The following is a 13,947-nucleotide window of genomic DNA, read 5'->3' as shown; positions in this document are numbered from 1 at the left end:
AGTTGTGAGAATGATAGGGAAAGTGAGGAGGTTTGCAATTTACTCAATACCTGAGAGGCTTTCCATGTCTTCTCACTCTGCATTATTTGGATAATAACCTCAAGGTCCATTATCTATATTTTAGTTTAAAAAAATATAGTTCTAGAACGTGCACATAAATAAATTCTTGAGCATTTTTCCAAGACTTGATGCTGGTTTATCAGTTTGGTGTTTGGGTTGATCAGCTACAGTTAGATTGAACCCAGAGAGATGTTTTCAAAAGTTCGTAAGTATATTTTGTTCAGAATGATTTAGCCTGATTAGACACAATTAGATTCTCTCAAGTATATCCTCATGAGACATAAATAGTAGTACATGTGGAGGATCAGACCAAAACCAAGAAAACAAAATACCCCAAACCACTTCAGAAATTTGGTAAGAAGTAATAAGAGAAAAGTAAAGCATTGGTGTTTCCCTAGCTCCGATAACTTTTCAGGAAGAAAACCCTTACAGAAACAAACTGTGTGATATTTTTAATGTGTAAAAGTACAGAATCTTATCAGTATTCTTCATGTGAAAGAGCTTCAAAGAAAGAGAGCATTGTTCCTGCTGTTGAAGCAGTAGCTAATGAATATCAGCTCTTCTGTTAGTTAGTACTATTACATTATTCTCTCAATGTGAAATCCCAGGTTCAGGATTTCTCAGATGAATAAACAGAGAAAAAAACTCAATTTGATGCATTATTTCAGAAGTTAGAGTACCACTTAACTAAAGAGCAAAAAGGCATTAAGAATTAACCCAAAAGATACATTCCTTTTTTTGGAGGGTCCCTCTATGCCTCTCTTTATGGATGCAAGAACTAGAAGACAGATGTTGACCAGGTGGAGTCTGTATGCATTGCAGATGTGATGTAATGGCTAAATTGTCATTTCAATTAAAATTCAATTCAAATAAATCACATGGCATAGCACAATCTTTATTATGACTTAAAGAAAAATAGTATAATTGATTTGTAACTTCCCTGAGGATTTCAGCAGGTGCTTTATGTGATAAGTACGTGTACCTTCTCTTAAACAAACCAGGCATCTTTTAAACAGTGCATTCCAGACACGTTCTTCATTTTAAATTGAAAGTTTCCTATATTCCTATACTGTGCACAATAAGGACAACAAACAAAAAGGAATATGTTTCTTTAGAAATAAATTAATCCTAGTGCAGCTCTTCTTTCCTGCGGTTTAGTCAATTTAAAATATGCACATATCAGACAATACTGAAAAGTTTGCCATTGAAATATATTTCATCGTGTTTCCTTCTATATTGATAACTATCCTAAGCTCTTCCACAAATTGCCTGAGTGTTATAATTTTCTTACAGAGGTTGCCTTTATGTATTCACTCACATATTTTGATTTAAAAGTTGGGACTAGTTTTGCAGAAAGAAAAGATGAGAAATAGAAACACAAGCATTTCTTTCTGTAAAGGTACATGGTTGTGATTTTTAATTTTAGTGTTTATTGGTATTCAAGATTGTATTTAATTTCAATTTTAAACTTCTTTTTCCATTAGAAGATTTTGTGAATTATGTATGGAGTTCTTAAAATCAAGCAGATATTTTTGTTATCTGGGGAATTGGTGTTTTAGTAGTATTAAAACTATTATTTGAACTGCACAGATATGTTGATAAGTATTTTTTTGCTTATTATTAGGCAGGTTTGAGAGGGAGGAGATGAGAGAAGAATTCTTCTCTGTAAAATTACCAAAAGCCCAGTACTTGCAGAGATTTTATCTCTAAAAAAGGTTCCCTGCTACTGTTAAATAGCAATCACTCAGTGATGACAATTGCATTACATTCTGTTTTTTACAGAATTTTCTAATTATGGGTTAGAATTTAGGCACAATGCAAAGAAGGAACACAAAAAGCAGCACCTTCTGTTAGGCACAGGGGAGAATTGCAAATCATGAGATTAAGTGCAGATTATATTTGAGAGGGTAGGAAGTGATAAAGGGTAGGGTGGAATTACCTGGCACAGCAGATTATTCCACCCATTAGGTTTTGGTTCTTTACCTTCTCCAACAGCATTACTAAACATTTAACTGCTTGCTATTTAGCAGTTACAGAATTCATAGACAACAATAAACCACAGCAATTCACTGGAAAAAATACCACTAATTTCAACATTTTTTGATGCCACACTGAAACATACTTGACAAGTACTTAATATATAATCACTGAATAAGCTTCTCATGTTTTGCTTTGGCTTTGTATTAAAATTACCTAATAGGGACTTAGAAGTAGTATAAGAAAGCTAATTCGATTGTATTTTCTTTATGACAATTGAAAATATAAAATAAAATTGTCATTATTATTTGAAAAAAAAATGAAGAAGTAGTGCTTGGCCATTGCTACTAAAAATGTTTCCTATGACCTAGATGTTGGTTTAAAAAAAAAATTAATACACTGGATGTTTGAAAGGAAGTTTAATAAAGTGTCAGTATTTTTATGCTATAGCCTTCAATATTCTCAGCTCTGAGCATGTGGTGCATTTTGTCCAGGAATACTATTCATGCTTTCTTTGCCTTTGTAGCAATATTTCAGTGACAGTTGTTAAGTACATTTTGTATCTCAACTGGAAAATCTTTGATATGAAATTCACAAGAGTTAAAGTATTGAATGTAGTAGTCTGTATTTTTTCTCATTTTAGAGAAATACATCTGTGTAGTATTAGTTAAATCATTGGCTCTTGTACTTCTAGGTCCAAACTTGAACCTGAGCAGAGCAGTGTGTCCAAATCACCTCTTTCCGCTGAAAAATCTTCACACAGTCCTTTAGAGGATTCTGAAGAAAAACTTTCTGCTGAGGAAAGCAAAGGTAGGAATAAAATGTAGTTACATATTACTTTTTTGTGGCAAGACCTGTCCAGTTGATAGTACTTCCTTCACTGTAGAAGGGCCAATTGCTATGACTGGCAGGTTTTCCATTTTCATCTTGCTTGAGCTGATCGGGCTTCTGTGAAGCATACTGTGAGACTGAGGAAGCAAAATCTTGAACTTTTTAACATGCCAGCTAAAGAAGTCATGTGCTTTGCTGAATTCTTCATCCTCTCAATAACCTCTTTATGTACTCTTTCCTTTTCATTTATTTTTATCAACATAATATCTTCTGAAATTTGTCTGATTTTTCCATATTCCTTTCACTGAATGCAAGGAATTAGAAAGTAGGTCAATGACCCTCTCAGAACATTCTGTGGTTTTTAAGCACACAGACCTTGAGTTGGACACTCCTGCAGTAGGAACTCAAAGGTGGAACATGCTCACACAGAGGAGGTTGTTGGCTGGTCAGATCCAGTAGTTTTGGGGCTTTCTTCTTGACAGCATTGAGTTGCCCTGCTGGGAGAATTTCATCTCATCTTTCAGGGGCAGGAGACAGCCAGCAGTCCAAAGCAGTATCTCTGACCTTGGGGTCATTTCAGATGGTGCAGGTCTTGATGGGGTTTGTGAGCATTGGTTCTCATTCCTGGTTGCCTGCTTCTCAGGCTGAGGGATGGAAGCCATTTCAGTTCTCTTAGCCATTTCAGCCTGTCCTGGGATGTGGATGCTGGCAGAGCTTTGGAGCCAAGGGCCTCTTGGAGTACTACCACTATGCAGATAATTTCAGGTTTCATGCCTAAAGATAAATTTTGTTTCTGTGATTCTGAAATTGCTTTCCCTGGCTCGAGGCCTCCCACTTGTATTGTCTAAAGGAGGCCAAGGTACCCTGTGATTTACACAAGGAATTTTTTTCCTTCTAATTACATTACATTGTCATAATACTTTGTCAGGATTGAACAAATGCAATGGTTGGCCATATTATTCTGATAAACAGTTGTTTTTCTTTGTTATTTTATTAAAAGTAAAGTTCCTCTGTTAGGTGACTTCAGGATCATACAGAGGGTGGATTCATGTGAAGTGAGTGCTCCACTTCTGGATGAAGTCTCTAACACTGAATTACCTCACAATGTCTGAACAGCTTCAATTTCTGATAATGGCTTTGCTTATCTTCCTAACCAGTTTGTACTTTTGCAGCCTTATCAGTGTGCCTTTTTCCCCTCTAACACTGAATTTATCATAAGAAGTACAGGTTTTGGTTATGTGCCATTTCTAGTGCTTACCTTTTCATAGTGTGTCATAAGTGATGCAGCACACAAGCACACAGATGAGTTTCACCTTAACCTGTTATCAGTGTTTTGCAGCTGTGAGCTAGTGCCACTGGAGAAGCAGCAGCATAGTAGCATCTTCATTGCCCTGTGCTCTTTCCTTGTTACCAAATGCCCTGCATTCTCCCTCCACATAGTGTCATTACAATGTTTAGCTCCAAAAATCTGTGCCACACCATGGAAAATACTGTTCCTTGGTTGCCTTGGACACAGCAAACCACTGCAGTAAATAGAAATGCAGCTGTTTTATTGCACATTAATTTTGATTACTCTAGTTCTCACTTGCATGAGTTTTTGCTTTAATTTTTATGAGAAAGTAGGGGTCCTGCCACACAGGTGGGGCTGCTGCAGTACTTATGAGGGGTTGCTGACTAGACTTTGAGAAAACTATGGAACTTGTATATCAAAATAAATCTGTCTGGAACAGTATGCAAATGCACACAGCCTGTGATTCCTCACATAAGGGTAAGTGCTGGCTGCTGCTGCTTATAGGAATCAGCCTTGTGACTTTGCTGGTAGGTGGCTGTCGAAGTGTGAAAATAACATGAACAAGATGACTAGGAAACAAGAAGCTCAGTTTAAATTTTATAGCCTTTGATTTATACTTTTTTTTTTTAAGTAACTTTTCAAATTTTTAGGAAGCCAGAGAAATGCTTGCATTTTGAAATCAGCTCTTTCATCTTCAGGATGTTGATGGTTTAGAGAATGGTGATAATTTCTTTTTATGAATTAGCCATCAGCAGCATGCCTGGGTTCCTTGGGTTAAATCTCATCTGTAAAGATACTTTTGAGAGCAGCTTGTGGTTCTGTCCTTAATTTGAACACTGTGATGAACAGCTGAATGTGCTGAAGCACAACTTGGGTTTTGTCTGATTTTTTGGCAGAAACCAAAGCAAAATGTGATTACCTTTATTTTGAGGCAAAGTACCTGTTTACATTGGAATTAGAGTGGACATGCCTCCTGGTAGGAAAATAGTCTCTCTGGAGGGTCCTTTTATATACTGGCAATATTTATTTGCATATTACAAATTTGACATTTAGTTCATGGAAATAAATGTAAATAATGAGTAGCTTTTGAACTGGTCCACAAGCTTAGCAGCTGTCTCCTTTCAGTGTGGAAAAAGCTTCAGAGGATTTGATAATTATTTTATGTCTGTGTCACAAGTTAACTACTTCTCTTTCCGAAATAAAAATGTAATTTGGCTTTTGCTGGCTGAATTGCAGAAAAGCATTAATGTCAGCTCCATGAAAGCTGCAGAAAGCCCAAAACATACCACAGTGACAGGAGGAACCCTGGGGACATACATGTGTCTTGTTTACCTCTTACCATAGGTATATTTCCTTATTAGCCATCACATTAGATACAGGTGCTGTTTTTTAACAATGCTGGCAGGGCCTGAAACTAATTGGTCCCTCTGGGTTTTCTCTTTTTTTTTTCCTCCTTAAACTAATTATCTTATTTTGTTTGAATATGGTAAAATATTAATTGTAATTTTGATATAATGTAAATACATGGATTACCTAAACAAGTAAGTTTTGTGATTCTGTGTAATAGATTTGAAATACTGATAATACCCCATGGAAAAAAATACTTGGATGCTTTCTAAACAATCTTTAAAGAGATTCTTGGGTTTTTATTTTACTACTATAAGAAAGAACTGATCTATTTTTTGGTTTGGGGTTGTTTTTAAAATAAATTTATTATATTCCTTATCTGCATCCCCCATTTGTAACATTGTCATTGTTTATGCATCCTGGTTAGGTTGTTAGGAGGCCAAGAAAAACATTTATAAAGGAGACATACACAATACTCTTCTACAGTGTTGATGTTTTCAATAGTTTGCACAAATACTATCATGGAGAATAAAAAGGGAAAACTTCTGCTTGTATCTCTTTCCATATATATGTTTATAAAAAGACTACTCCTTTAAGAGGCTCCCCAAGACAAGTCAGTCTCTGAATGGTGATGCATTAGTGCTGCTTAAGCAATTGAAAAAAATTATGTCTAGGAAGTTACAATAAAACAATAAAAATGCACATAAATGCTTAAAAGATTGGCTGGTATAAATAGGGAGCCTGAAATGTATGAAAAACTAAAAACTAAATCTTTCTGTGTTTTAATTTGCAGCCTGCATCTGATTCTTCAAAGCAGGTTGAGGGTTGATCCATTGTGGGTTGGTACAGATCTCTCTTGGGTTTTGAAGATTGTTACAGCCAGTGGGGAGAAGAGAGGCTCTCTCAAGGCTGCAGTCTTACAAGGTTTTTAAACACCGATGCTAGAACACTTCTAGAAACAGTAGATTGCTGTAGCACAGTTTCTTTTCTCTCTTCCAACTTCTTCCTCTATAACCAGAACCAGAAGTATATAATTAAGCCTAAAATTAAATCTTCCAGAAGGGAAAATCCCAGAAATAGCCCTTCAAGATCTTTTATGCCAAACTCATACAATGATTTATGCAGCTGAATAGCTTTAATCAAAGGGAAAATACTACTAAAATGACTGAAGCAGCTTTGATGTGTTGTGGTTAATTTGTGGGGTTCGAGCTGATTCCTGTTTTATGCTGGAAGACCCCTTGCACAGTGTGGTGTGGGATTTGCATTGTAATAGGAAGTTTAAAGAGCATGACAAAATCAAGTTCAGCTGTGAGCTTTGCTCAAAACATCTTTGAGCTTCTGTCTTTAGTTTCTGAAAGGAGGAGCTACTGGTTCTGTCAAGTCTTACTGGAAGATAATACTTTGCATATAGGCTGTCATTTTGAAAATTGTGTGGTTTTATCTGTTAAAAGACAACTGCTACAGTATTTTGTGCCCTAAAAGCTCTTAGTGCATGTTGAGTTGCTTTACATCCTTCTCAGTCAGTATGTTAATGGAACTCCCTTTGGTTTACAATATTAAACCTACTTGAAGACTTCTGGCCCTGTTTGGAAATTAAAGGTTATTGATGTAATTTTGTGCTGTAAATACAGGGTGAATCTCAGTAACTGACAAAGGAGATAGAACAATTTCATGATCAGTCTAAGATGGATGAAAAATTATTTTTACTTTACTATTCAGTGCCCTGTGCTATTGAGTGTCTCAAGTGCTTGGTGGCTCTTTTACAGAGAGGAATCTGCCTGATGCCCAAAGTAACCTTGGATTATGGGGGGATGGCAGAGGTGAAGATGAGCTGTCACCTGAAGAAATACAAATGGTATGTTTATCCTGTGTCTATTTGTCCATTTTATTGTATTATCTCTTGTATTCACATGTGATAATAAAAAGAAGTACAGATCCACCTAAATTAACTTTTAACATTTTATGCAGAATAATCTGTAAAAAGATACATTTTTTGCTTGTGACTTCTAGTTCTTCTGGTAGCGGCTAGTATTTAAAAATCCTACAAAATATTTACATGGAGACATGAATTAATAAAAGCTATCTTTCAACAATCAAAATTAAAATTGTTTTTTACCATTACAATCACAAATTGCTTTGTTTAGTCAGTAAAAGTAGAAGTCAAGGCAACATCAGAAGAATCATTGTGAAACTTCTGAAAGAATAAATTGTTTGCCTTTTTTTCTTGGACAGTTTCTAGAACACAAATAGTTGTACTATTTAACTATTACTGTGAAATTATACTTCATTTTACTTATTTTTATTTTTTTATTATCAAAATCAGATTGGTTTCCTAGAAAAAAATAGCTACGAAGTGTCTGTCACAACAGAATGTAATGAATTTCAACATTTTTGCATTTCTCTGCTATCAGCATGTTTATAGATTGATCCAATTCTGCTTACATTTGAATAGGAAATTTCTGACATAGGTATGATTGCTGACAACCTGTCAGATTTTTTGATACTTGTAAAATTTATAATTTTGAGCATAATTCAAAATTCTTAGAAAACCTCTCTACACTAACACACACTACCTTGGGTTTATATAAAGAAAGAAGAACTGATTTCAATCAGTAGCTGTGCAGATATCAGAACAGTGAGCTTTATAGGGCAAAGGGCTGCAGCAGTATGACTTTGTGAAGCTTCCTTGGCAGTGATTCGAGGTGTTCCCAGACACAGTGCACATCATTCTTCCAGTCAGAGATGAGTAAGTTGCACACAATTATGGCTTGTTAAAGAGAAAATGTTCTTCAAAGGCTACTCTGCATGCTCTCATTCTTGAGTGCCAGTCTAAAATCTAGCGGCTTACTCCTCCTTTCTGTTTTCTTTTACAAGATAATTCTTCATGTGTTATCATTCTCCTTTCTTTAGGCACAATACTGTTAGGCCCCTTGCTGTCAGCTTCCAGTGAAACAGGGAAAATGAGAGTTAGGGATGATGGCTCTGACAGGGCCTTCTGACTGAAAACTAATGCAGGTTGTGTTTTGTAGGCCTGGGACCGTAGGAAAAGTCTCCTCTCTGAAAGGGCGTTTGAGCTTTGGAACAGACTGCCCAGGGAAGTGGTGGATTCACCATCCCTGGTGGTGTTTAAAAGACATGTAGACGTGGCACTTAGGGACATGGTGTAGTGGTGGCCTTGGGTTGTTATCTTGATCTGTAAAATCTTTTCTACCCTAAAACAATTCTATGAAGAGGATAGCTTGCAATCTGTAAACTGCTGTGTTTGCTTTAACTGGGATGGTTTGTGTCGTATCATACTTAGGAAATCCTCAGTCATGGTTCCACGATCCTTCATGTAGATAAAATAATGAATTAAAGCCCTATCATTGCTAAAGCACCAGTTCCTGTCTCTATTTTACCCTCAGGAGAGAGCTTGATGTTGTTCAAAATATTTGCAGGCCTACTGCATCATTTACTCAATAAATTTCAGTTTATAACTCTGAATACAGATATTTTCATGTTTTTTACTGATATTGTCCTGTGATTGCATTGAGTGGGAAAAATCTCTCTGCTGTTTGGAGTTGTGAAAATATCTACTTTACTCTATCTTTTTTTTTTGGTTGGTTGGTTTTGTCTTAAATTCAGGGACAGCACATCTAAAGACTTCTCTCATGATATAACTAAAAGGAGTGGTGATTATTTCTTTTATGCCTTGGATTTTTTAGCCATATATTAAGCAGTTTGTCACTTTATGCCATACTTTGGTAACAGAATATTTCACTGTCATAAAAGAGGCTACTTCAATAAGCCATAAATCTGAGCTATACTGATTGCTAGAGCTTGGTTTTATGTTCCCACCATGTAAATCCCTTTGTGACACACTCGTGTATGATGTGTTCAGAGCTCAAACTGTTTGTTCAATTGCCTGTTTTAGCGTAACTTAACAGCTGTCTGTGCAAGTGCTCCATCAGCCATGATTTCAAGTTGCAAAGATCATTTAGCAGTTTAAAAGGCAATCTGTGCCAGTGGAAGGTTTTAAATATCAAAGAGACTTTTTAAAGAATACTTTCTCAAGTGGATTTGTGCTATTTGTAAAGGATTAAAGTCATTCACGGTTTCTTTACTGAAAATTTGTCTTCTCAATTAGTTACCATCTGTTTTTTAAGACAGTAAAGTAGGGGATTTCTAATGTTGAATATTTGTACAGATATCCTTACAGAAGCTAGAAAAAACAATTGCAGCATGGTGGCCCCACTTAGTCACTCAAGGACCAACAGCACTAAATCTCATGGCTCTATTTCATTGCTCTGTGCCTTGGCTTTGCTGTGAGGTGACTCCACCAGAACCAGACATACAATAGTCATGAATGTAAAACAGTGCAGTGATGAAGCACATCTGCTGCTGTGAAGTAAATATAAAATAAATATATTCTGGGAGATTATATTTTCAAAAATGCTCTGCTCTGGAGGTGGTGTCACTATACACTGCAGTGACAATGACACTTGAATGTGTTGCAACACTGGTATTATTTCATTTGACAAAACCATTGGATCTTTAGAGTAGAAATCAGTGGAACTGTGCAGTATGTTGCTCTCTGTTGCCCTTCAATTCATGGAGATGGGCACCTTCCCTGAGAATTCTACCCCTCAGTGAAGGTGGCAGTGCCCAATAACCTTCCTCTTAAACTCTGTGGAATCCTTTGACCCAGGAGAGAAGGCTGTTCTTTACCAATGAGGTAGGCAGTGAGCCTCTAGTACAACGGATATTTAAAGAAATCTGGATGTTCAAAGAAATAAAAATTTTTTCTTCATTCTTTATGATAGAAATTGCCCATGTCAGAATACTAAACCTTTCTCTGTGAGATACACTGTTACCCTTCTTCAAACACATACCTGTCATTTCAGACTCACTTCTGGGATGTTAAACCTATAAATTTCATGTGTCATTTCCTTTTCCCCTTTTTCCAGTTTGAACAGGAGAACCAGAGACTTGTTGGTGAAATGAACAATCTCTTCGATGAAGTCAGGTACGGTTTTCTGTCACTTAACAGACAGTGGCCCATGTTGGTCCCATGCCCCAGTCAGCCCCTATGTGCAAGGCATTGGCTCCAGGACACCTGCCTGCTCCTGCTCCAGTGGTGTGGGAGGAGCTGGGACAAATCACCAGTGCTCAAGAAAGGAACCATGTGCTGTCCCACAGTGTAAAGAATGGTAGCACTGGTTACATTTGGAAGGCTTGCATTCTCCCTTATCCACATTTTAGAAGTACTACATTTTCCATTTCTGTCCTGTTGTCTGCTGGATATCCAGATGGCAGTAGGGGGAGGTGCCACTGCTGACCCTGTGCAGAGGCAGGCAGTGGTGCCATTCACTCTCCCCAGCTGTGCAGGACATCAAACAGCTCCTTGAGCTAGGAATGGACTTTTGGGTATCAGTCCTAGGCAAGGTGAACTGCACACACCAGAGTGTTTCATATGCTCAAGAAGCATATGAAGAGGGTGAGTCAAAGTCAACTGCTTAAAGGCCAGCATGGATGTTATTATATGAAATGAAAGAAGGGATACAGTGAAGAACCCTGGCAGTGAAAGCTGCTCACTGAGTATTTCTGGGGGTGCCTTTCCCAAGGCTTCACTGTGGGCTGGTTGCACTGTCCAAGCCCTAGTCCCAGGCTTTGCTGCCTCACAGACAACTGACAGAAGAGTGGCCTCCTGAGCAGCCACTTACTGGGCTGCAGGGTCTGAATCTGCAGCAGCAAGACATGTTTGCACTAGTTTCTAATGGAGCATTTCTGTTCTTTGCCAAGACAAATTGAAGGAAAAGTGGTGGAAATCTCCAGATTACAAGAGATATTCACTGAGAAAGTCTTGCAACAGGTTAGTATAATTTAATACTACAGCAACAAATACAGCTTGAAGATTTTCTTAGGGGCATTTTGGTCTTGATTGCCAACATTAACAAATCTTCAATACAAATGTGAAGGAAAATACTTTTTTTTTTTCAAATTCAGAATCAAGATTATTTACTGTTGTTACTTACTAGAATGTACCAGGAATGGAAAATGAGAGATATGTGTTAGAATGATCCCTCTGTCTCAGAACTGGTGTCCTGTTAAACATGTTATGTAACAGCATCCTTTCTGGAAAAGCTGACACCTCTTCCAAAAGAGCTGGGAGAAATCAGATGGGTTAAGTTTGACTCTAGATAAATGGGACACTTCCTGCTGGTCTTGGTGGTTTCCATTCAGGTTTGTAAAAATCACCGATAAAGAAATTACAGCTTTAATGTATTACTCTCTGCCTTTGCATCAATGAAACAAAGATGTTAGTAATACTAGGTTTTATTTTACTTTTAAGTTCTGCTTGTTCCCCAAGTCCTTGGAAGTGTTTTTGGTTTTTTGGGGTTTTTTTTGTAACATTCATTAGTATTTCTCAATTTTATTTCTTTTTTAAACAGGAGACTGATATTGACAATATCCATCAATTAGTTGTGGGTGCAACAGAGAATATAAAAGAAGGCAATGAAGACATAAGAGAGGTAATATCTTAAAGTTGTGTTTTAGACTCATTTCTCTTAACAGCTGGAAAAAACTGGAATTTGCTTTAAAACAGCACGTGCGAGCTCACCCATGGGACCCGTGCAGTGGGTGTTGGGTGTTAGGACAGAGGTTTGGGAAAACTGTTCAAGGTAGCTGAGCTTCTCAATAATTCACACTTGCTAAGCATGATCTGAATAGCTACACAGGACTGCAGAAATCTACTTGGCCTTAGCAGTTTTTAAACATGAAGGTCACCTGGCTTGCATTTAGAGCACCTGTGAATTTTCTTTAAAACAAAAAAGTGAGGGGCAGAAATTGCAGACTGCCACTCTAAGACAGTGTTGAGATGATTGAAACAGAATGCTGAGATTGTCTTGCATGCTCCTAGTAAACAAACCTCTTCCACTTTTACTAAGTAGAAGGAAAGGATGTTTTATTTGGGAACTGAGATTTCAATAAAAATGGAGTGCCTAAATTAGGCTACTGAGTAAATGGCTCACTTCTTTCTCCCTCCTGAGAGCACACAGAAAAGGTATCTCAAGGATGAGTTGTCCATTGCTCTGCTCTTCTGAAAAGTGCACCAAACATGGCAAGAACTGAAGCTATATTTTATTTCACTTTTCACATTTTTAGGTAGAACTAAGTTTCCTAAACCATCCTGAGAAACAGTCCTGAAAGGTGGTAAAATAAACTTTGTTACTCACATTAGTGTTATGTAAATCTAAAAAATGAGAGCAAAAAACAAGTCCCCTGCTGGTCTCAGTTTTGGAAAGGAGTAGTCAAGAAAAATACTGGCTCTGAGACTGAAATAAGTGACTAAGTTAGCTCCAGAGATGTCAGGGATTTTGTTTTTGTTTGTTTGTTGTTTGGTTTTGTTGTTTTTTCATTTGTTTCAAGTCAGATCTTTATTAGAAAGATGAAGGGCTGATTTTCACTTTTGAAACTTAGTTCTAACTTTGAAGCATGTACTTTGCAATATATAGCTCCTGGAGTTTGATTTGTGCAATTTTAAGATTTTGAGTGTTACTTCAGTGTGATAAATCTAAAGAGATACCAGATGTCCTGACTTGTAGTCACCAGAAATTAAGATCAAATTTTGTTGTTTCTCTTGTGGGAGGGAAGGGTGGTGCCACAAACAGGCATTCTGAATTGCCACTGTTGAAATTGTATTTACTGGTAATGGTAACAGGGATAACCTTTCCCTCACAGGCCATCAAAAACAATGCTGGATTTAGAGTATGGATCCTCTTCTTCCTTGTGATGTGTTCATTCTCCTTGCTTTTCCTGGACTGGTATGATAATTAATTAAACATATATTGGCTCCATGCTCTGTTTGTAAATGTTCTGACATTTTTTTAATGGAGCAGGGTATAATAGCATACCTATGTATTTTATGCATTTTCTCATACCTCTAAGATGGAAATGTTTTCCAGTAAATAAATTGTGCACATATCCATTAGTACATTTCTTTTAAATCCCTGTATCAAACATAAAACCACACTTATCTTCTGGAGAACATAAAAGTCTTTGAAAGAGCTGTGAAGAAAGCTACAAGCTGGAGCAGACCTAACAGAAGAAAAAACAATACTGGTTTTGTCACAGCCACCCACCTGTGCTGTGGAAAGTCCAGCTCTCATCCCAGAGCAAGAGAAAACTGTTACTGTGCAGAAGCATCTACTCTGTCTCAGGCGTTTATTTCATCACACCACTTCAGTACACAGTGATCACTTTGCACATAAATGACCTTTACTTCTAATCCTTTGAAACTATTTGTCTCAGAAATCAGCTTGATCTAATGGCACTAATAATGATAAGGAGTCAAAGAAAGAGCTTTACTTGAAAGTGAAAAGAGAGAATACAACACAAACAGATTGTGCAATGAAACAGATGTTCTGGGATGCTGGAATAACGCCAAAGGATAGACAAAG

The 13,947-nt window shown here is 37.1% G+C and overlaps 1 protein-coding gene across 2 annotated transcripts in view; it reads left to right on the top strand.

Annotated features, from left to right (window-relative positions):
- The window catches only part of STX18 (syntaxin 18), a 59,896-nt gene extending 46,418 nt beyond the window's left edge, over positions 1-13,478 (top strand). For both annotated transcript variants that reach the window (XM_030238740.2, XM_050973265.1), the window contains 6 exons: positions 2,732-2,847; positions 7,273-7,361; positions 10,453-10,511; positions 11,288-11,357; positions 11,938-12,018; positions 13,229-13,478. In XM_030238740.2, the coding sequence (XP_030094600.2) occupies positions 2,732-2,847; positions 7,273-7,361; positions 10,453-10,511; positions 11,288-11,357; positions 11,938-12,018; positions 13,229-13,324 (511 nt within the window). In that variant the 3' untranslated portion in view covers positions 13,325-13,478. The remainder of the gene's footprint in view (positions 1-2,731; positions 2,848-7,272; positions 7,362-10,452; positions 10,512-11,287; positions 11,358-11,937; positions 12,019-13,228) is intronic.
- Positions 13,479-13,947: the final 469 nt, after the last annotated feature.

The sequence above is a fragment of the Serinus canaria genome, chromosome 4 (genome assembly GCF_022539315.1).
Source record: "Serinus canaria isolate serCan28SL12 chromosome 4, serCan2020, whole genome shotgun sequence".
In the NCBI taxonomy this organism is placed as follows: Eukaryota; Metazoa; Chordata; class Aves; order Passeriformes; family Fringillidae; genus Serinus; species Serinus canaria.
This window is presented reverse-complemented; position numbering and strand designations above follow the sequence as displayed.